Source organism: Dermacentor albipictus, chromosome 3 (genome assembly GCF_038994185.2).
Source record: "Dermacentor albipictus isolate Rhodes 1998 colony chromosome 3, USDA_Dalb.pri_finalv2, whole genome shotgun sequence".
NCBI lineage: Eukaryota > Metazoa > Arthropoda > Arachnida > Ixodida > Ixodidae > Dermacentor > Dermacentor albipictus.
Window position 1 is genome coordinate 80,810,749 of NC_091823.1, and position 22,612 is coordinate 80,833,360.

Here is a 22,612-nt window from a genome sequence, read left to right on the forward strand (position 1 = left end):
TGAAGCGGACAGTGCATACATTCTTTGTAATCACGCAGACATACAACATACAGAACAGCATACGTTTCAATAAAAAACAAGTTTAAGCCAAGCATCCAAATGAATAAATGATAATGTGAAGTGGTATGAGTACAATCCAGCAGGGAATCAGTTTTAGCAAACATATGTGGTCACTTAAATGAATATAGTAGAAACAAAAAAAGCAACAAAATGGCATGTTTTGCAGTTTCTGCAATTGTGTAAAGTCAATAAAGTAATAACAACAGAATAACTAAACAAGTGAAAATGATTGCAGTCATTTTGCATGAACATTAAACGAATAATCTCTGTCGGCACAAGTTATTTCATTACAAAAACGCCAAGAAGTAACCAAAGGCCAGCCACAGTTAATGTTCCTATGGTACAGGGTTCGTGTTGAGTTTAGATCTCTTAGAGCAACTTTTAAATGCACCTGTGACATCACATTCTGCAAGTCACAGACAACAACAACAGAACTTGAGCGATGCAGCACAGTGCCACCGCAACATTCTATTGCTTGCAGGTCTACATGAACATTTGGCATGTAAGGCACAATAGATGCAACCACCACCATGCTGTTGCAAAACACCTCTTTTTCGCACGAAAATTCAATGCGTAATGTGTGCTCTGTGTCACCAATCTGAAACTCCTTGTTTGACGGCAGACTGCTGATAGATAACCACAGCTTGTTGTTTTGGTGGTACACTGAGCTGTCCAGGATGTCGTCACTAAGGGAGTGGTCGCCTGGAATGTCATACTTAACCACCGGCACTTGCATGCTGGCAAGCTTGTGCTTTTCAAAATCCTTTAAACTTTGGAGGATCACCTCATGAACACTGGCTGACTTGCCCACATGTTTGCTGAAATGCTCCATAAAGAGGCCATTCGGATGACCGTCAACTTCGACGGCCGAAGTGCTCGGCGACGTTGCATAAACGACGATAGTGCTTCTTCGAACATGTTGCGGTTTGATCCCACTAGTTCGTGAAGTCGACCCGACAGTTGATGAGCTCGGCTGCTCCCTGGTGTCTCTACAAGCGTCTAACATGATCAAGTTGAGGCTGCACGGTGCTGCTCTTATTTCTTCAACGATCTCCTGGAAGCAGACGCAGTCTTCTGCGGGAGCGTTGTCATCGCAGTCGACCGGCAGAATGTAGTCCCGCCCGTCTTCTTTGAATCCGTGGCCCGCGTAGTAGAAAAGGCTGTACAAGCCAGGCTTAAGGAATTGCTGGAATATGTTTAACGCATACACAATGTCGCCTCTGCGCAGATTCTTAAACGCTATGATGCGGAAATTGAGCGCTGCAAGCGCCTTGCCCAAGCTTTCTGCGTCGTTTTCGGTGAGAGGCAGCGTTTCACCGTGAGAATAACTGGAGTTGCTAATGATCAAGGCAACCTTGTCGGTCGCGGAAATAGGTGCCAGCTCTCTCGAAGCATTGCCGCATGAAGCAGGGGATTTCACTATTACTTTACAAGGTTTAGAGAAAGCTTCAGAGCCCCGTATGCTCCAAGCCCGGCATGTGTAATTTCCCGAATGCGCTGGAGTAGGGCTGTGGATCTCGAGGACAGGGCTTGTGCAAGTCGACTGGTTACAGACAAGTGGCTCACCGTTGTAAAACCACTGGTAATTTGGCGGGGGAAATGACGAGGCACGGCACGTCAGTCGGAGCACAGCGTCGGCCCGCGCTTCCAACTCGAGACGCGGCTGAGGATTCTCTCGAATGACGACCGGCTCATCGGGCTTCAGAAGAAGCAACGCGTCGAACGCATTCACGAGTTCCAGCCACCTTACGAGATCATGAAGTGAGACGAAACTGTTCTGCAATGCAAGCACGAGATCATCGGCTGAAGCTGGTGAGAACGTTGCACTGAGGTAGGTGTCTGGAATAACCGACCGTAAACTTCTCCAGAGCTCGTCGGAGCTTAATGCCCGTATTAGCTGATACGTTAAAGGTTTGTTCAACGACAATACATTACTCAGCAGAGCTGACATAGCTTAAAATTTTCATTAAACCGACTGATAGCGCTTACTCACATTGCTAAACACAACCATTGCCAATGGGATGGGCCGGATGAGCACGTGTCTCCGCTTGTCTTGCCTGCGGCTTGTCCAGTGGCTTGTCTACCGTAAATTATCTACTTCTATGTGACCGCTTAAACTACAATAACATAAACCATAAAGAGCACTGTCAACGAAATTATTGTATAATGCTACTATATTTATATTTCTTGCTTGCGAATAGCTGAGAGCAGTGAAGCCATGTTTGTCGTGCCAATGAACAGCGACACCATTCGCGGGAAAACGTAGGTGCGTAGGTTTCGCTTTTCGGCGGGCTTTCACATTACATCGACACGATGTCTGTCGACGCTTTTGGAAGCTCGTTAGGAAATGGTTGTTCTGGAGACAACAAGGAAGTGTTTTTGGACGAACTGGGAGTGTTTGGAGTAGAGGAAATTACGCCGAGCTGCCTGTCAAAATGTAAGTACGCTCTGTCCTGCCCATCGTGTTCTTGTCGGGACTCCGGGCAGTCTTCGAAGCGGCTAACTTTGTTTCTTTCTTGTTTCTGTGACACATATTTCACGCAGTGAGCGAGCTGTGCCTCGTTTACGAGTCGGCACCCGAGACGATCGCGTCATCGTGGATTGCTTTCAGTATTAAAAAGGGCATCCACGTCGGCGACATGACAGTGGCACTGCTAGATCAAATGGAACAAGAGGTAAAAGAGTTCGATGTGAGATCACCTTTGCCATTTGGGGCGTAGACGTACAACGTCTGTAACAATTCGTATTTTTTCTCACTTTTTACCATATGTTAGGTTTTAGCCAAAGACAACTCCAAATCCTCCGCTAAAACGCCGGTTTCAAGGAAGACTGCACCGAGGATATTCACTGCAAACGCAAGCAGGTACGTAAATAGTGATGTAGCTTTAAGCGAGCTGTGCGCTAGTTACAGGCCAGATACTTATGCACATGGAGCGGCTGTATATTTAAGTGAAGTAAATACTTTTGCGGCTCCTGTATTATATCCTATATCTGAGACAAGAAGGGCGCAACTGAAGCTTAAAAAGTCAATAAAAAGTTTAGCTTTGCACACATTCACATGTGCTACGTGTTCACGTAACAATGCCTTCTGATGGTCGGTGCCTACCATGTTTTCTTGTTAACTTTTGTTTACTCTTGACAATGTGTTCCCTACCGATTGTATTTCTTGACGCTTTCTTTCTTTTTCGCCCTGTTCTTGCTGCTCTAATACTCATATGCACCCACTAATGATAGGAGGTCTCACACTGGGACCTCCTGATGCTGTATATAATATGCCAGCCCATTTTTTGTACATGGAATAACAAACAGTAAATATCAAACTACTGTGTCTGTAAGCTGCTATGGAACGTTAAAATTGTTATTTTGGTTCATTATAGTAGCACATTTCACCTACATTCAATGCCACTAACAGCGAGAGCAAAAGTTGATGCCATATGCAATTCACATACCTTATAGCTTTGGGCAAGTTGAGCTGCCATTTGCAGTGTTTAGCAAGTGCATAAGTCGCATCTAAAAGCCTTAGTTTCATGACTTGTTCTGCCAACTTGGACTACTTGTACCAGGAATTCTGCTTACATTACGTGAAGCATGAGACAAGTAGTTGTTGCAACTGCATTCAGCAATGGTGGTTCACCAACTAGGCCGTTCTGCTGTTGTACATGCAGTGATGAATTTACAGTCGCATCATCTGCATTATAAAGCAGGAAAAATACAAAAATTCGTCTGTATTGTGATTTTTCCCACAAGTAAAGAATCCTCAGGTAGTCAAAATTATGGCGTAGCCCTTTATTACAGTGTTTTTCAAGGGTTTCGGATGTTAAACTTCATCATTCCCATTATTTGATGCATGCATATGCTACAACAGTGAAGTATATTTTAACTTTATAAACCTTAATACATTTTATGCAATATTTTCAGCAATGATGATGATGCTGGTGATGAAATCTTGGAAAGCTATGGTGCCAGCAAAGAGGTTGGGCAAATCAGTCTTGTTTCACTGCAGTATCCTGTCACTTGCAATGCTTGTCTGAAATCTTATCAATTCCTGTATATTTTATTCTAGAGTTTGAAGAAGCACCAAAGAACTCCTGAAGCACCTGTTAGTAAGCGCTTTGTGTCTTCCAAAGGAAGCCCTTCTGTTGTCTTCTCACCTGCATCATTTTCTCCAAAATGGTAAATTTTCTGCAAACATCATACAGCTGCTAGCTGCAAGGCCACATTGTTAAAGCTCAAGACAGTAATACTATTGAACATTTTAGGCTGCTTGTATGGTTTCGCATTCATTGGGCTAGTGGTGTTAGGAAAGCCCCTGTTTCAACATTTAATGCATCTGTTGGGCCAGTGCTTGCAACATAAATGCAAGGTTGATGGCATTGAGGGCCTCAAGTGGAAATGTCAGCTCCAGTTTACATAAGTAATACAGCATGTACATACTGCAGAAGAATGAAAAACAAGTATTTACTTTTAACTGGAGGTTTTATTTTACACATGGCAAAATATAGAAGAAAACATTATGGAAAGCAAAAAAAAGGGAGAAAGAAGAACTCTTCGTGCACCATCAACATCCACAACACACCGTGGGGGAAAAAAAATGGCCAAAATAAACTGCTGTGGCACATTGTAGATGGTGGTGATACATGATAAGTTTTACAGCTACCGTTCCTACTGTTTTCCCATGTTTTTCTCCTATATGTTGCTATACAGAGCACAAGAAGTTCAAATGAAAGGCAGCGCTTCTTATAAGCTCTTCTTATCTTTTGACTATATAATCCATGTATACTATATGTAGATGTGTCAAGCCTACCAAACACATTCTTTACCTTAGGACCACCCGTGACTTTCGAGTTAATTCTGTGTGAAACACATTAAGCAACAGCTGAACCAATCTCAGGGAAATTAGTTTTATATAGATAAAAATGCAATATTACGGTGCTTTATAAACATCTGAATTCGGTGTCTACAACTGAAAAAACTGATGAATATATTAGGAATTCAGTACAATGCAATGTGCAGGCTAGAACTCCATAAATTTGCAACAAAAATGAATATATTTCAGTTTTGTAAACTGTATCTATAGGGCTGTTAAAGTGAGCAAATTTGACCTGGTATACTCAACATTAAACTGTGCTGGCATTTTTGGGATGTAGCTATTGCAAAACTCACAGAGCTGAAGTAAGAAATGCTTGTAAACCATGATTTAACATGTTGGTTTGGTCTGCATTGAACTGTCTAGCATTTTACAGAACTGTGATGTTTGTTTTTGTTGTTGATTTAGTTGTAAACCCAGTGCTTCAAAGCTTGAAGAAGCATAAAGGAAGGAAAATTGTCTTCAGTTGATATGTTATTTGATTGGTTTCATTGCCCTATTTCGACTTTTATGACACTTTGATCTTTACAAGCTGTGTGTTTGAAATTATGACAGTTTAAGATATGTCAGTTGGCATCAACTTCATGAATTAAGATTTTTATTCAAGCAGTGCCATTAAATTTGTGCACATAGTCCCATGTTAGGGACATCAGAACTTAAGGCCTTAGAGATGCAATCTTGTTAACATCATCCATGTAGCGTTAACATTATCTGCATCTGCAACAAGAGGGAAATAGCGTATGTTTAGCTACTTATTCACCACTATGGACCTTATAGTGCCTTTAGTATTGTGTGAATGAACATTCTAACGAAAATATGTGAAGATAAGCAAGTCCAAAATATTTATTTGCAAATTTTTGCTATAGGGTATGCACTGAACATGTTGAAGGTTTTAGATAGTGCAGTGTTTGATTATATGCTGAAAACATGTCAGGTTCTGCATGCACTTCTTAACCATGACACATGCAGACAGTTTAATATTTGCTAAGTAAAAAATGTAGAAGGCTTCTAAACTGAGATTGTTGGTATTGGTACATATTTGTATGAATACTTTGGTACAGTGCAAAGAGTAGGGACAATATCGAACACAAGTGCAGTTGTTTTTCTGCAGGTGGCACCAATGAAGAGCTTTAGGCATACTCAAATGTGATGAAACGACCAAAGGAAAACAGTGCTCGATGCATTAGGAGTTGTAGAAGAGTGGTGAACTGAGCTTGTTGGTACAGATTTATGTCAATATACTTGGGTACAGCATGACTGTATACATTTCTTTGAGCTGTCCTCTAGTGTTCTCGTAAATATGTAAATATTCATATAAAACAATGTAACAAGGCTGACCAGATCTTGAAAAGGCACTATGGAAAAACACTAAATCAGTTCATACTGATAAAATACTTTTCTAGGAGAGTATTTCTTTCACTATATATATATATATATATATATATATATATATATATATATATATATATATATATATATATATATATATATATATATATATATATATATATATATATAATGTGTGTGTGTGTGTGTGTGTGTGTGTGTGTGTGTGTGTTTATAGAATAGAATAGAAAATTAAAGCCAAACTCCCATTTTCTGAATTTCACTGCATAGCTCCACCAATGTCCCAAATTTTAAAGTATTCCTATGTGTTTGGGACGTGGTGGTACAGTCAGTGATGTTCTTAAAACATGATATGTTCAGTCTATGGCTCTTTTACAGCACAGTGCACTCCATTGTAGTCCAATAATTTAACTAGGCCCGAGCAGGTGCCGTCAAAGTCCATGATATCACGGCAAGCTGGTGCGGTAACATGAAGGAAGTGTTGCCACTTTTAAGGAAGTGTTGCATTTTTTCTGGCTTACCAAGCCTGCTCTCACAGTAAGAGTAGCTTTCTTGTGGAAGGGTAATTTTCTAATACAGCCCAACTTTTTTTCTCTTGAGTATCCCTCGAAGTTTGACTCAAGTATTTATGACATTGCAGTTTATGAAAACATTTCTCAACTAATGTCTCTCTCTCTCTTTTTGTTTCAGTATAAACCAATCAGTTAAATACTCTTCACGTTCCACTTCTGGAGCTGTCGTTGCACACCTCAGGAACCACGAGAACCCTGTGTGGACGTGTAGCTGCGACCTTGATGTGCCAGTTGGTCTAGTCTACGTTGGGTCTGTCTGCAAGCCTGACGTCATGTACATGTTTGAAAAGCTGAAGGACAAAGCTGGATGTCTTTGTGACTCAGCCAGTGACCTGGCAGAGTACTACCAGAAGGAAGAGATGGATGAGAAGGACGTTTTTGTCAACATTTCCGAACTCATTCTGGTGAGTTGAACTCTGCTTGCCCTTGTAAGCTTTCTTGTTGAAGTGTACTACAGTAGACTTCCGTTAATTCTATTTTTGGGTTAATTTGATCCTGACCCAATACCTGGCCGGTGCCCATGCATTACTATAGCCACAAACTTTCATTATTTCGATCCTAAAATTGGCCTTCGCTGGATAATTCGAACTCGACCAGTCAGCATGCATATGTATCAGTCCTATGGTGACCCCAATAATGACCTCTTTAGTGACAGCGGCTGTCTTGGCTGAGCTTAGGGGATAATGAATGCGTTGAGCACACGTCAGCTCTCGTCGAAAACGCCTATTTTCGGCCTGCCCTAGGAAGATTTTCAAGCTATAACTGCAGCACACAATGCCTGGTTATAGTATCTACCCAGAGTGTGTCTTTGTTTTTAACAAAATTGGCCTGAATATTGCCAGCAGATGCAACCGGATTCGACACCGAAACTGTCTTTGCGGCATTTGCATGCTTGACCACACAACACGAATGTACAGCGGCGAAGCTTAGACTAAAAAAAAAAGACAAAGAAAACCGTGCGAGAAAGCCGACCTTAAAAAATTGGCGGCCAGTGTGCAGCACATATTAGACGCTTAGCCATTCTTCTTGCTACAAAATTGGTTGCGCGTTAGAGAGAGAGAGAGAGAGAGAAGGGAAGACGGAAAGGCAGGGAGGTTAACTAGACTGAGTCCAGTTTGCTACCCTACGCGTGGGGAGGGGAATGGGGAGTGAAAGAGAAAGAGAGAGAACTTAAGTGTAGGTTGTCTATAGTCGGGCACTCAAGTCCGTCGCCTTAAGGTAGCGAAAAAGCGCTCTAACTGCTTTTTGGGCCAATGAGCTGTGAGGCCAGGCTCCCAAGATCTTCGCTTCCGTGAATGGCCTGTCATCCAGTCTATTTAATGCACACCGGAGAGTCTCACGTTGATTATCGAAGCGAGAACAGTGGCACAGAAGGTGGCTGATGGTCTCTTCACACTTGCACTTAGCGCACATTGGTGAATCCGCCATTCCAATGCGGTAGCTGTAGGAGTTGGTGAATGCTACTCCTACCCACAGCCGACACAGCAGTGTTGCGTCACGTCGTGGAAGGTTCGCTGGTAATGTAAGTTTTAGTGATGGGTCGAGACTGTGTGAACGACACTTAGAGTTCTGTGGTGTATGCCAGCAACCTAATGTGATTGCACGAGCAAGACTGCGAAGCTTTCTTGCAGCGTCGACTCTGGATAAAGGTATAAGGACTGTCGGTGAGCCAGCCTGGGCACGTCGGGCAGCGTCATCGGCGAGGTGATTACCAACGATGCCACAGTGTCCCGGCAGCCACTGAAATATGATGTCATGTCCTCGTTCAGATGCGCAATGGCAGGTTTCGTTGATTTGTGACACCAGCTGTTCATAATTGCCACGTCGTAAGCTTCGCAAGCTCTGGAGGGCTGCTTTCGAGTCACAAAATATTGCCCATTTGTTGGGCGGTTCTTTTTCAATGTATTCGACAGCAGCGCGAAGAGCGGCCAGTTCAGAACCTGTAGATGTCGTTACGTGAGAAGTTTTGAACTTGATGACGACCGATTGAGATGGTAGAACAACGGCGCCCGTTGAATTTTCGGACACGGAACCATCCGTGTAAACATGAATTCGGTTAGCATATGAAAAATGTAGAAGTTCCAATGTGGTCTGCTTGAGAGCCGCGGTGGGCAGGCTAGCTTTCTTCACTATTCCTGGAACAGCAAGGTACACAGGAGGCTTCTTCAAGCACCACATAGGGGATGGCGTTCTTGTTGCGGGTGAGTGCCTCAAAGACAAAGAGTGCCGGTTAGCCGCAATCGATCTGGAGAACGCTGCCTTGGGTCTTTTCTCAGGCAAGTGAGCGAGATGGTGGTCAGGGACTCTGGATATATGGCGAACATGCGCCCGGAGTGTGTCGATATCTATATAGGTCCTTATTAGGTTGTCTCTCGCGAGGGCAATTGTTGCCACGGTTGAAGCATTTCGAGGTAGCCCCAGACATGTTCGAAGGGCTTGGCCTTGAATGCTCTGTAGGACATGGATGCTAGTTTTGTTAGCATTGGACAGCACTGGTGTGCTGTATCGCAAGTATCCTAGGAAGAGCGTCCTGTATAGTTGAAGCATAGATGCCACGGATGTGCCCCACGTTTTACCGGCAAGAAACCTTAGTATATGGGATATAGAAGTAAGCCTCTTCTTCAAGTATGAGATGTGGGGGCTCCATGAAAGGTCTCTGTCTATAATAACGCCTAGGAATCGGTGAGTTTTTGCGTACGAAATTGGTTGGTGGTCAATAGAAATGGGGTACCAGGTCATGGGCTTGTGGGTAAAGGCGACTAAGGCGCACTTCTCGGTCGAAATGCTTAGGCCTTGCGCACGCAGGTACGATGATGTTAGAGTCACTGCTTTTTGGAGCCGTGCACGCACCTGGAGACGTGTAACTGCCGAGGCCCATATGCATACGTCGTCAGCATATATAGAGAGGTTTACTGTATGCGGTAGAACGTCGGCAAGGCCAAGGATTGCAAGGTTGAACAAAGTGGGGCTAAGAACCCCACCCTGAGGGACGCCACGATAAGTGTAATGGTCAGTAGTTCGGCCATCTGCACTGTGCACAAAGAAGGATCTTTTGAATAGATAGCTCCGAATCCACCGAATCCACCGGTTGCGCGTTAGATTTCTACTTTGTTTAGGAGCTTTAATGTCATTTCTACGTTAGTTTGTTCACTTTTGACTCCTGGAAAATAGCCGTGAATTTGACTTGGTGGTGTGTTAGACTCTGGCAAATACTGCCAAATGAATCGGTGGCGTGTTCTGGGGTCTTTTTCGGCATGTTGTTTAATTTGACCTGCTGGATATCTTGATCATGTTCGTCGGTCCCGTCAGAGTCGAATTGACGGAAGTCAATCGACTATAGTCGTAAAGGTATGTTCACACTAGCAAGAAGGAAGGTCAGCATGCTTCAAGTGGCAAAGTTTATGAAAAGTGACAGGAACGTGCGGCAACCAATCTAATGTGCCCGAGACCGATTTTCTTGCGGCAGCCGAAAAACAAACAGCCAAGAAAAAGTGAGTCACGTGGTCACATAACCTGCAACATGGCGGCTTTTGTTTGCTGCTGTCAAAATGTCGAGAAAAAAAAGTCTCAGGCGGAACGAAAGAACTCAGGATGTTAGGTTAGCTTGACTGCTGCATCCCGCAAAACGCTGATCACTTTGACCATTGAGGCACAAGTGTGCAACGCGTGCACTTCCTGCGTGTGGCATATCATGCACATTTTTCACACTAATGTTGGTGTGCAGTGCTGTCCACTGTTAAAGGAAACGCTCACATGTGGGCTTCTCACTTTGCTGGTACCCTAACTACAAGTGGCTGCGGAAGCAATGGCATTGCACTGCGCAGGTGTGTCGAAAGGAGTCAGGGCTGCCAACTACAGGTTATCTGCTGCAAATCTAGGCGATGGCACTCTTGTGAAAGAGGGAAATCCAGACAATGCTCTGCACTCAAGTATTCCCTTTAGCAGCGGGCCCCTTTGTACCGTGACAAGTTCTTTCTCCATTTCTGCTGCACATGTTGCATATGCTTATCAACAACTTTCTGTGGAAAAGCAAGTAAAGCTGAAAGGGCAGAGCTTCTGCAAATGTGTTACTGCACCAAGTAGCTCGGCGGAGTTTGACAGCACCTTCTCAAACACTGAATCAGTGTCGCTTGCTACTTGCAATGGTATCGCATATGCCATGATGCGGAAGAACATAACGGAAGAAAAAAAATTCAAATTTAGGACTGAGTGGCATATTCTTTGTCCGATTTTAATATAAGTGCTGTTGTCAAGAAGAATCTTCTGTTTTCTGTTTCCTAGCTTAAACAAACACAAATGAGACATTGGGTATATATACTTTTAAAAACGCTGTGTCAGAAGTCTCCATAGCTTTCCTTTCACTGCCACAGCAATTTTAACAACAGTTAAATCTCATTGTATCATATTTTATGAAATCGACATCTTGCTTCATTATATATAAACAGCAGTCATCAGGCCACCATCCATCTCGGCTCACCCTTACATGCTTTCACTCGTACCTAAAGCATGCAGCACACAGGCTGCGACAGTACCTTATTGCGCTTGAGCATTAAACGGAGCATGGTGCTGCTTCGCTTTGGTGGAAACTCTCGGTCAAATGGCACATGATCTGAGAGGGGTGTTCACAAGCAGCTGCATGTAATTCAAACATTTGATCATCTGCATCCACAAAAGTTTCCAATTTTATTGTCTCAGTATTCCTTCGCTGCAGCAGTAAAATTTCTTTATATGTTGAAATCATGTATAAACGCACTTTGTTATATTGTGGTTCAGAATACATCATGTTCTATGGACCAAAAGTTATAAAAAGTTCAATACTTCGTTATATCATGGCTTAACTGTATAAACGTACTGTGTTGTTAAATTCCATACTACATATCTCGATATCCCCCTCCTCCATGCCTCTGCTAGGTCTCATCACTGTGTCACAATTTGGAAGAAACTGTGATTGCAATATTCTTGTTGTCAGTGTAAGCCAGCCTGCTAAATTACCCCAGCATGGTTGTTTCGCAGCTTTTAGGTGAAGCAAGTTATTGTCTTCAAATGAGGTTACTACACGTCTCCTGTGAATTTCCGAAAAAAAAAAGTCTTTTTTTGCCTATTTAGTCATTTTGCAAAGGTTTTCTAGCCTTGCTGATTTCTTCGTTGCAGCAGTGTGTAGCCTTTGCTGCTTAATGTTTCAGGAGGACAGCTTTGTGACGGGAAGAGTGCTGTGTGACAGCTATGGGAAAATGAATGCTAGTTCACTGATCCTCGAAGGTAGTGAGACTAGCAATGGTCAGACTGTCAAGCTGGACGTTTCCAAGTTGAAGCAGTACTCTCTTTTTCCTGGTCAGGTAATGTGACATTCTCCTACATCTTGAAATATAATAAATTGTTATTAGTGTGTCTATTCTTTAGAAAGCAAGATCGTAGGCATTTATTTTTATTTTGACCATGGATAGTCTTAGATTCAACACCTTAGCCTTTAAGGAAAAAAAAAAAAGAAGTGTTCAAGGATACTTAAAACTGCCTGAATATATATGCAGTCCTTGAATTCTTAAAAACTAGTGCAGAGGTGGTTGTAGTTGTGAAAAGTGGCACACTTCAGGATAGTGTAAAATTTAGAAGCCTTGTGCTATGCGCTCCACATCATGTCCTTTTGGCATTCGTGCAGAAGGTTCTGTGTGCACAATCATCCATAGAAAAAAAATGGTATGCCTGTTTGACCATTGCTAAAGGCACAGCAAAATTCGTGAATAGCATTTACGCAAACATTGAAGCTAAAAATTCTTCTAGCCAAGGTGAACAGCTTGCAACGAAAAAAAGACAAAGAATGGGAGGCAGATATTTTTGGAAAAGAAAGAAGGTTACAATGTTCAATATTCATTATTCCAGGCATTTAAATAAGGCTTATTTCGGCTTACTTAAATTTTGCCGTCAGTCTCATTGAAATCCTTAACTTGACGTCATATTGCGAGTCATATATTTTGTGCAAACTCTGCCTTGATGAATATTATTTGGAATTATTCTGGGCTACCAGGTGACTGATTTATTTTGCAGGGATTTTGTGGAAAAATAATCATCAATGCACTCAGCATCACGGCAGTCACATAGAATGTATGAAAATCGTATGTCCATATCATGCTGCCCAGTGACCAAATTAATATGCCAAGTAGATAATCCAAGTCGGTAAAGTAAATACAATGTAGTATTCACTTTGACTATTAACGAAAGAACTACATTTAAGTGAATAATTTACCCTGGTCTTTCTTGGCTTTGTCTGTTGGCTTCATATCGTTATTTCAATACAGGGTGAGGTTTTGAAGTCACGAATTGAAATTGAACTTTCTATAAGTAGTAATTGAGTGCAAGAAAACAGCATGAGAACTGACAGAGACAAAGGAGGCACCCAAAGTACTCACACACAACGCTTAATTTCAACAAAAATGTTGTACCGGTACGCAGCTAGTTTTAGAGCGAATATGTAACAAAAAAAAAAAAACAAAGACGATCACACATGCTTACAGAACCTGCTCATACCGCTTATCGCACCCTGGCATTTGAATCAAGGTAGGTCAGCTCTTTTTCATACAAGGCTATCGAAGGACAATTAAGTACAATTGACAGTTATTTTCTGCACCTGGAATTGCGACAGCCTCGATAATTTCTCTAGTAAGGCTTGATTTTCTCCTAGATATAATCTTGCATTTTTCAAAGACAGATTTGCACCCACAGTCTCTGCTCCATTTACTCTGCTAGTAAATGAGTTTTATGTATTGGAGTTGCATTATTACATAGCAACATCGGAGCAAAAAGCAAAGCTCTGCGTTGTGGAAGGAACAATGACTTTCATATAAATGACCCAATGGAGAATGATTATTCAATACGAAGTAATGAAAAATTTAAGGGGTATCAATGAAAAATCAGTTGAACGTTTGCAGTTAGACTTGGGTCAACTTTACGAGAACAGATTTCGCGGTGCAAATTTGGTCAAGCCAAGATTGGACAGTTATACAAAGGCAAAAATGAATTCCAGCTATCTTGACAGAATATGCTCCAAAATAACAAATACGTTACTGTTGCTCAGAGCACATCCTCAATAAACGATAAATATGTAAATGTGAGAAGTTGCAGTGCCACTTCAAAAATGCAAAATGAGCTACTGCTGATGTGAATCATGTGACAATCATGGGCCTCTCTGGCTCAGTGGCTATAATGCTGGCTTCTGAGTACAATGTTGTAAGTTAAACATTTGGCCACTTTGGCCATGTTCCAGTAGGGGTGGAATCCAAAAATTCTTGTCTACCTTGCTTTAGGTGTACATTCCGAGCACAAGACTTTCTGTCTTTGTTGTGATTTTGTTGGTGATTAAGTCATTGCTTAGTGCAAAACAAAAGAAGAGACATTCTTGCGGACTTCATCGCCACTCCAGCTAGACCTTTAGTACCCCTTTAACAACAATTCTTATGTTCACTTCTGTCGGTGCATTTTAAACACGTCATGTTGTTTCACTCGAAGGAAGATCAGCTAATGACTGCTCTCATCTGTCAGGCAACAGCAAGCATCCAGGTGTGGGACATTGACGAAGCAGTGTGAGAGATTGAATGAGAGTCCAGGGTGAACAGGAGTGGTTCAGGGACCTTTGAAACATAGTTGCTTTCTTGCTATTTTTCGCAATCCCAAAAGTGGTGTGCAAATTTTTTTTATTCGTGTTGCTGCAGGTAGTTGTTGGCAAAGGGACCAATCCAACTCAGAAGACCCTCGTTCTGAAAGAGTTGTTCGATGTAAGCATGTGTTTCCTTAGCCCCTTTTTACAGTATACGTGGATCTGGCATGTTTGACGGATGTTGTGTTGTCAAACAATAATTTGTTGGTTCAATACTGCGGTTTCTTTTTTCAGGGCAAAATGTTGCCTTTCTCTAACCAGCCACCGCCTCTGAAAGGTAAAGTGCCGGCCTTCTTTGCCTTATGATTGCTGTAATTCTTTCACTGTGATAGCAATTATATATGGATACTCCAGCCGAATTTCCACCGTCGTCACTGTGATGTTCCATATAAAGTCTAAGTGCGATAAGATCACGGCCGTGTGTCATGTGCTGTAGGTGCGGGGGAAAACATGTGAGGGTGAATTGAGAAGGATGGTGGCTTGGTGTGGCGACGCCTTTGCACACGCGTAAGGGAAGGAGGCAAGAAAAGTGCGTGCCGACTTTTTGCACACACGCAAGGGGTAAGGGGTGATGTGTACGCGCTAGGAGGGCGGGAGGGGGGGTGCAGGGTGGCACGCCTTTCTGCTTCTACTACGGTCACGTGCATCACATCTTGCATGTAATCTGCAGTGGTATTGAAGGCTAGCCAACCTAAGATAGCTGATGGCTTCGTGTGCGCTGTGTTCTCGTATGCCTAGTTCGCGTTGAAGTGAGAGGCAGCACGATGTGGAATTCACTCACTGCTACTGCCACTCGTCATCATGCCAGCGTTCTAATAGTGAGTGTTCGTGGTCATTGAGTGAGATCGTATGTATCTGCGCGCATGACATCGTGCTTGTTAGTTTAGGTAGTAAGCGAATGTTTAGAGCAGTTTATACAGCTGTTAGAACGATCGACCTTGCTGTGTATAGCTGTCTACTAATTTGCTATCACAATTAATGCTTTCCCTTCTGTGCAAAGCTGCAAGTTTTTTTATGCCACAACCACTTTTGATTTAATAAAGCGGTAAGTAGCTTTAAAATGTGAAGTTCGACCTTTGTTTTCTGTGCTAAATATCAGTATTTCACTAAAGAACTGAAATAAAATTGTAAGTGGATTCTGTTCCTCTTTGAACTGTCAGTCTATCTTTATTGTATTCGTTTGAGAGCAACCTTTTTTGTGCAGCGCAAGCATTGGGATGCCTTTATGCTACAATTAGACTGCAATAAATTAAAAGACAGCATGTCGTTCTTGGAAGGTTGCTCTTGCCACCAGTTCTTGGAGTGAAAGTGGGGCGGGCTATAGTTTGGTCTAAATTTAAGTTTTGCCTTCTGTTTGAGCCTGTCACTCACCAGCACAGATCCAGTTGCACTCAAAACAGTTTGTGGATGTGTCAACCTATATTCTAATTAAAAAAAAAAAGAAATGTCCACACTGAAATCGTAAATACAAAAGCACAAGGCTACACTTGTGGTATGGGACATGCTGTTAAATCTTGATGTTGTTAACAAACCTCAGTGTGATGAAATCATTGATATGACGAATTTTCTTACTTTTGATAACTTGATGTCCATAACATGTCCTGTATTTTAGCCTCAATATAGAAAACGGCAAAGAAGAACTGTGACATTAAACGGAAACTGTACCAAAGGCACCATGGTCAGATGGTTGAATTATTTGCAGTTGCTTGTGGAGACATCATGCATTTGTAATTTCTGAAATGTTTAGACCCAAATTTCGAGCATTTCAGTGCAACTAATTTTAAGGTAACCAATTAGAGTGCTCATATTTATGATCTTCTTATATCAATGTTTGACCATGTTGGTATGCTTGATTAGAAATTCGACACACTATGGAGCATTCTTTGTGAGGAAAGTTAGTTGCAGTTTTAATGAAGTTCATAAATATGGCTTTCACATATTGCTGTCTTGTTTGATCTAGTGGCCTGTTCATATTCTGTATGTCTATGGTAGCACATAACATGCAATTAGTTGCGTCTTTCTTGGTGTCTATTGCATGTTGTAGCTGGTCTCAATGAATGTAGTCTTTTCAGGACCTTTGCATTTGGTGATTGCTGCGGGGCCATACACCACATCAGACACTCTCAGCTTCGAGCCTTTGGTTGACTTCACAGCCTACATCATGAAGCACCAGCCTCATGTTTGCATTATGGTGTGTAGCTGAGTGTTGATGGCCTCACAGTTGACTAAAGAATATACTAGTTATATGTACTGCAGTTATCTAACAGAAACATAGCAGGGCTGGGAATGTTTTGCCAATTAGACTTTCATGTAGTCAACATTTCTATGAATCAAAGTACAGATACATGGAATAGGGCATAGACGTACTTAAATGGTGTGGATTATTTAGTTACATCCTAAAAAAACTAAACACAAACAAAAAAACAGATAGTGTATTACAAGTAAATAAATATAAGCTATAAGGGAAAGCTGCTGGAATTAGTCGGGGCCCTTTTCCTTTGTTGTTTCTCAGTGTTGTTTCTGTTGCACAATTGCAAAACAACTGCCACTTAGTGCTTTCAATTTATTTAAGGGCAACAGCATCTGCTTAACTCTTGTTGGCCTGTTGGTTTTAATAATGAATTTCAATGATATAAGTAGGACATCTTGAATACAAGGATTACCAACTTCATTATTCTCTAAAAATTGATTTGATTTTCATTTTGTTTTCTTCCTCTGTGTGGTGCAACTACCACACCCATTTCAAGTTCAAATTCTGAGTAAATTAGCTGCCTAGTTAAGAATCGGCAGTACTGTTATAAATGCATGATGGATTGACAGACAAAGGTTGGGCTGTATGTTCTTAGTTCTTGGCACAGCTGATCTCACATCTCACTGCGTTGAGATTCCCTTACTTACATCTTGTTGAAAATTTTGTGGTAGCTAGAAGTAATAGCAATGGCTACTTAGTGGCAGTACTGTAGTAGTAGTACTAATAGTAGCAGAAGTATTAAAAGTGTTGCTTTCAAAAACATAACCTACTAGATATAACATAGCAGCAGGACCATTTGTGTTTATTGCAGCTTGTCTTTGTTTTCTTGCACTGTAGGGTTTGTTTTGCCAGCTTATAATTAAATAACTGATTTTTAACTTTTGACATGTATGTGTAAATTGAAAATACAGTGCACATATTGCATAAATGTAGAATTAGGTATTAGAGCCAAAAACTAAATGTGTGACATTTTTGTCACACACCTGTATTAATTGAAATTGTATGTAATTATAGACAGTGAAGCCAGAGAAAAGATAGGGGAAGTTAAATGTTATGTTATGGCAAACTATCTGTTCATCCACTTTCATTTCCCTTTACCTTAATATATCTGCATTTTCAATCATACATAAAAATTGACTTCCTCTATGCTTTTTCTGGATTCATTGTTACTTCGTATCATTGTGACTACCAAATATCAAGTCCTTTGTGTCTCGCAATTGTACTTGCTCATTGTGATAATTGGCTATTTGTAGAAGTTTCATCATTATGTCGCTGCTGTAACCTGCTTTTCTACCATTTGGTCTGCAGAGATATTTATTACCCTACTGTTCTCTTTTTTATTACCAGATGGGACCCTTTGTGGACAGCCGTCATGAGTTAATCCAGGTTCGTACTATTGTGTGCTATAATTCTCTGTGATTTACTTTTTGAAACCTACGTGCCTAGCTAAATTGCTTAGATTAAACATCAAAAGCATTGTACATACCAACTGATCTAAGTAAATATATGCAGGTCCTCGTCCATGTTGCATTGCGTGTTCTTTCTATTGCACATTATGTCCTTAGTTTGTTTAGTTTTCATGGCTGTCTGCAGCCAGAAAGATTTGAATAACTTTTAAATTCACTGTTTAAATATATGCTAATTAAAGCAAGGTGGCCCAAGGCATATGTCATCAAATGCAGCTGGCCATTTCAATGACATACCTATTTAGTATCGACACCAGTGAACGAGTATGTCTTTCTATCTGCAGTTCATGCAGTCATTCTCATGTTCACATTTCTGTCTACTGTTTCTTTTCAGAAGGGGAACCTACCCGATACATATGACACCATATTCCAAAATCAAATCGATGCACTGGCTAATGCATTACAAAAGTAAGATGTTTCTTTAAAAGTCCAAATATAAGTTTTGTTGCTCAGATAGTTGGCTGCATCCTCGGTTTTCCCATTCGTGGTGTCTTCTTTTCTTCGAACCTTTATATGTGTAATCTCATTGTTGTCATGTTGACATGATGATCATTTTTCGTTGTGGATTAAGCATGCCTGAAGCACCTCTGGAGACCTGCAGATGCATAGCACCGCTACTTCTCTTGCTTCTTCATCAGAGGTCACAGCACTGAGGCGCAACTTGCATTACGGGTGTAATGACACAGCTCAATATTGAGCTCATAGTTGTTTGTTGCTGTAAAATGCCTGGTTTGTGGCCTGTAAACTAACTTTGAACACGGTCAAATCTAATTTAGAAGGTTCTCCTATGCCACAATCAATTTTGTTTCCACATATGTGCAGTTTGTCACGACAGTCTACACATGTGTCTTGCAAACATTTCTAGCATTTTTTCCAAAGCTTCACTTTGACGTTTCCTCATGAAATTGCCAAAGATCCTAAATGTCTGCATATTTGGCCTCTGTGTGTTCTTATGACACGAGTTAGCATAGAAAAACAAAATGATAGGTGACTGGTACACACAGTGCTTCTTTGTCATGATTGTGCTGTGCTAGTAAGTAGCATGATGTCATGTTCTCAAGATCACAGCTAGCGAAATCTCCCAATTCGGTCAACTTTGTGCATTCATTTTAGTTTTTCCAAAGTGAAGCTTTTCTTTGTGGACCTCGCTGGGTTTCATGACCATGGGTGCTGCGGCCTGGCTGTTCTCTTGCCAAATAGGCCAATCAGTCACAGCGGAGTGTGCCGCTGGGTTTTTTGCACCACCACCACATAGTGCTCGCATCTGCCATAGTGGTCGCACCATTCTTGCGGAAGGATAGGAAAAAAAAAAAAAAAACTCAGGATGCCTCCCTTTGTGTATCCGCAACAGCGGCACTGCATTAACCTCTCTACAATGCCTGAACAAAGCCTTTCGTGTCACTTTGTGCGGACATTTGGTAAACACAAACTCCTGTTTTGACTCTTTATGCATTCGCACAAAGCTTCGCTGTATATAGATTCCAACTCGTTGGATCTGCTGCATTTTGTTTTCATTTGCAGAACGAGGACGCAGGTTGTCTTAGTGCCCTCTAACCAGGATGTGCATCATGACCATGTCTTCCCAACACCACCATTCAGGCTTGGAAAGAAATATGAGGTGCGTGTATCCCTCGAAGCATGCAAAAGCTGTTAATTTCTGCATGTGCTTTTTGTTTTTTCACATGTTCTTGTTAGGCTGTCTTTAAAGGGACCCTTAACCACTTTTTTATCGAAGTGGAGAACGGTATTTGAAATGAAAATAGGCTATTTCAGAAATACTTTGCTGTACAAGGTATTTCAATGCGTTTAACAGAAGCGGAGTTATTGGCAATCAAACATGGCCCCTGCTGTGCTCCTGTTCCTTCTTCAATGCCTTGCACTGTGAAGGCTATGGTGCAGTGGGACATGCCCACAAAGCTCCACCTTTTAAATGTCACCGTGATGTGCAGTTCAAATTTCATTTTGGATGTTAACGTAGAAGCCGTGACTTCCGCCTTTGGTGCCTATGACGTGCTAAACATAAGCCAAACGCAGTTGTTCTCGGCGAGCTGCTGTGCGCTTAGCCAATGGACTCATGGCAGTTCCCCGCAGCGGCCACAGTATCTACGCCATGTAGCCCACTGCAGCTTGTTGTCTGCCATCGGCCAATAGCAGCCATCTAAGGGAATGACCAAATAAAGCATCCGACGACGAAATAAAGCATCCAGAAGATTATGAGGACAGGGCCTTCTGTTGAAAAGAGAGCATTTGAGAGAAAAGTGACCTCGTGATCAACTTGCGAGCCCATGCACCGCGTACAGTAGAAAAACTTGGCTGAGATGTTCGCAGCAGCGCATGCTATGTACCTGCGGACTATGTTATTTCACCAAGCCTGTGGGGTGGTTCAGGGCCCCTTTAACATATCATGGGGACCGCATGTCAAGGCTTTCTTTTACATTGCTGTCTGTTTGTCAGCCTTTCAAAGGGAGCTGTGTGTTGCCATCATTTCTTGCTTGTTGTTATGACAAAGATGTTATGATGGTGACCCTTCAACCATGCTCACATAGCATATGTGATGTCTGTCTTTGAAAGGATGTAGTTTACTCACTACGGCTGCGAGTAGCAATGGCTAGCACTCCTGGAGCTAGGTTTAGTGCACGTGCACAAATACCCAAGAAAGTTGGTGGGAGTGAGGGACAGCCACCTGTGACGCCAAGGGCATTATAGGAACTCTGAGGGTCAGTTTCAGTCTTGGAGACTGTGTGCTGCAAAGCTAGATACTGCGGCTGCCACAGGGTGCCGTAATGAGACCGCTCGCCAACCTCACTATTGATGCGCTTGGAAAACTGCATGTTCTGATTGGCCTCTGTGGGTGAGTGTGGCAACACAAGCCAGCCTGAGCTCGCATTTCGGCGTACACAAAATGTTGTGCACTGTCTGCGCACACTGGTCCTATGCATGGGAATGTGTGGGGTCGGCAGCTGATGCTTTTCCTTCTCAAGCTCTTTGGCCACATTTGTCAATGCAGCCTCCGTGCTGTAAGAAATGGCTGAGAAGTTATCTGTCTGCGAAATGTGCAAAAGGCTTGCAGAAATTGTCGGACGGCTGCTGAAATAGATAAAGGTTGTGCAGCATTTTGTGACACAGTGTGCTCTTAAAGATGAAAACACACTCGCAGGAACATCATAGCTGTTGCCAGTATACACCAAAGCGTATTTTTGAGCACTGGCTTAGAAGTAAATGCCAGCGGAAGGTGATACTTATGTGCAATCTTCCGGTGGTGCTCGGCAACTTGTCAAAACGCGTTGAAAGACACATTCACAGATGTCCCTGCAAACTGACATTTTCGATATTCTAGCCAGCATGAGGCACGTTCTAGTGCGTAACACACACAAAGTGAAGAGCCCCACAAGAAACGGTTTATGTGGTAAATTACTTTAAACACAATTCTAGCTGGAGTGTCTCAGTGCATGCGCACATCCAAAATGCAACAAAGTAGTAGTGCACATAAAAATTCCTGTTCTTATGGCGTGCCATTGTCTTGTCAGCAGTGTGTCGGGGCTGAGCATTTCGCAAAAGCAGGCCCTGACTTACCAGCTTTGCTGCATATACCTAACAGGCAAAAAGCAGCTCCGGGAGCATGGATGCACTCGATGCACCGACTGCGGTTCCCTCACTACATTTTGTGGCCACTTGGGTCGTGCTTGTCTTTGTTTTGCTGTGTAATCTGTTGTGCTATGGCTAGCCAAGACGGTAGAAGAAAGGGTTGACTCCAGTGGGACGAGGTACACAGTGGCTGCAAAGCAAGCAGATGGTGGAGCATTTTCCCCCAAGATTCCCATAATGCCTTATTGGCAGATGTTTGAGGGTGCGTGCCACTTTGTAACTTCTCCATTGGCTGAGCATCGTAGATGTCACGTGGAGGTTTCAGACTTGACTACCATTGGCTCCACGTTGTCCAGGGTCTTCCAGTTTCATTTCCCTTTTTCTTATAAATTATATATGTATTAAGAAAAGTGATACTTAACCCTATGCTTTCCTTGGCTTCATGCAGTTGTCAGTAACAAAAAAATCTGAGCCCCTCAGTTCTCTCGATTCTTCTTGCTCAACTCACCATGAAAGTATTACTGCGCTTGCAGAAAATCATCTGTGCCCCTGATCCTTGCCTTCTGGACATCGGTGGCTATATTGTTGGGACTACCAGCGTAGATGTATTGATGCACCTTGGCAGGGAAGAGATATCCTTGTGAGTACCAGTGGTTGTTTTTGCTGGAACCTTTGACAACAGGCCAGATTTGTTATTTGTGCCTGTGGCAGTAGACAGGAAATGTTCAGGAGTGTGTGGAAACACTACTGCCTTGCACAGTTAGACACCATAGGGAAACCTTCATGTAAACAAGAGCCTTTCAAATGGCGGCATCA

General features: G+C 42.2%; 2 protein-coding genes across 2 annotated transcripts in view; one reads left to right on the plus strand and one right to left on the minus strand.

Moving 5' to 3' along the window:
* Positions 1 to 2,126, minus strand: LOC135919178 (mucosa-associated lymphoid tissue lymphoma translocation protein 1 homolog). The gene has a single exon (XM_065452890.2). The coding sequence runs from the start codon at positions 2,009 to 2,011 to the stop codon at positions 296 to 298; it is 1,716 nt and encodes a 571-aa protein (XP_065308962.2). The 5' UTR covers positions 2,012 to 2,126; the 3' UTR covers positions 1 to 295.
* A 169-nt stretch (positions 2,127 to 2,295) lies between these two features.
* PolA2 (DNA polymerase alpha subunit B) overlaps positions 2,296 to 22,612 on the plus strand; it is a 34,143-nt gene continuing 13,826 nt past the window's right edge. The window contains exons 1-14 of the mRNA XM_070535652.1: positions 2,296 to 2,497; positions 2,605 to 2,735; positions 2,835 to 2,923; positions 3,979 to 4,033; positions 4,124 to 4,233; positions 6,965 to 7,250; positions 12,030 to 12,182; positions 14,550 to 14,612; positions 14,729 to 14,771; positions 16,567 to 16,685; positions 18,093 to 18,131; positions 18,546 to 18,619; positions 19,733 to 19,829; positions 22,330 to 22,436. Of these exons, the coding sequence (XP_070391753.1) occupies positions 2,374 to 2,497; positions 2,605 to 2,735; positions 2,835 to 2,923; positions 3,979 to 4,033; positions 4,124 to 4,233; positions 6,965 to 7,250; positions 12,030 to 12,182; positions 14,550 to 14,612; positions 14,729 to 14,771; positions 16,567 to 16,685; positions 18,093 to 18,131; positions 18,546 to 18,619; positions 19,733 to 19,829; positions 22,330 to 22,436 (1,490 nt within the window). The 5' untranslated portion in view covers positions 2,296 to 2,373. The remainder of the gene's footprint in view (positions 2,498 to 2,604; positions 2,736 to 2,834; positions 2,924 to 3,978; positions 4,034 to 4,123; positions 4,234 to 6,964; positions 7,251 to 12,029; positions 12,183 to 14,549; positions 14,613 to 14,728; positions 14,772 to 16,566; positions 16,686 to 18,092; positions 18,132 to 18,545; positions 18,620 to 19,732; positions 19,830 to 22,329; positions 22,437 to 22,612) is intronic.

Excerpts from the sequence above, each read along its gene's own strand:
- LOC135919178 (XM_065452890.2), bottom strand. The coding sequence starts at position 2,011 with ATGTCAGCTCTGCTGAGTAATGTATTGTCGTTGAACAAACCTTTAACG.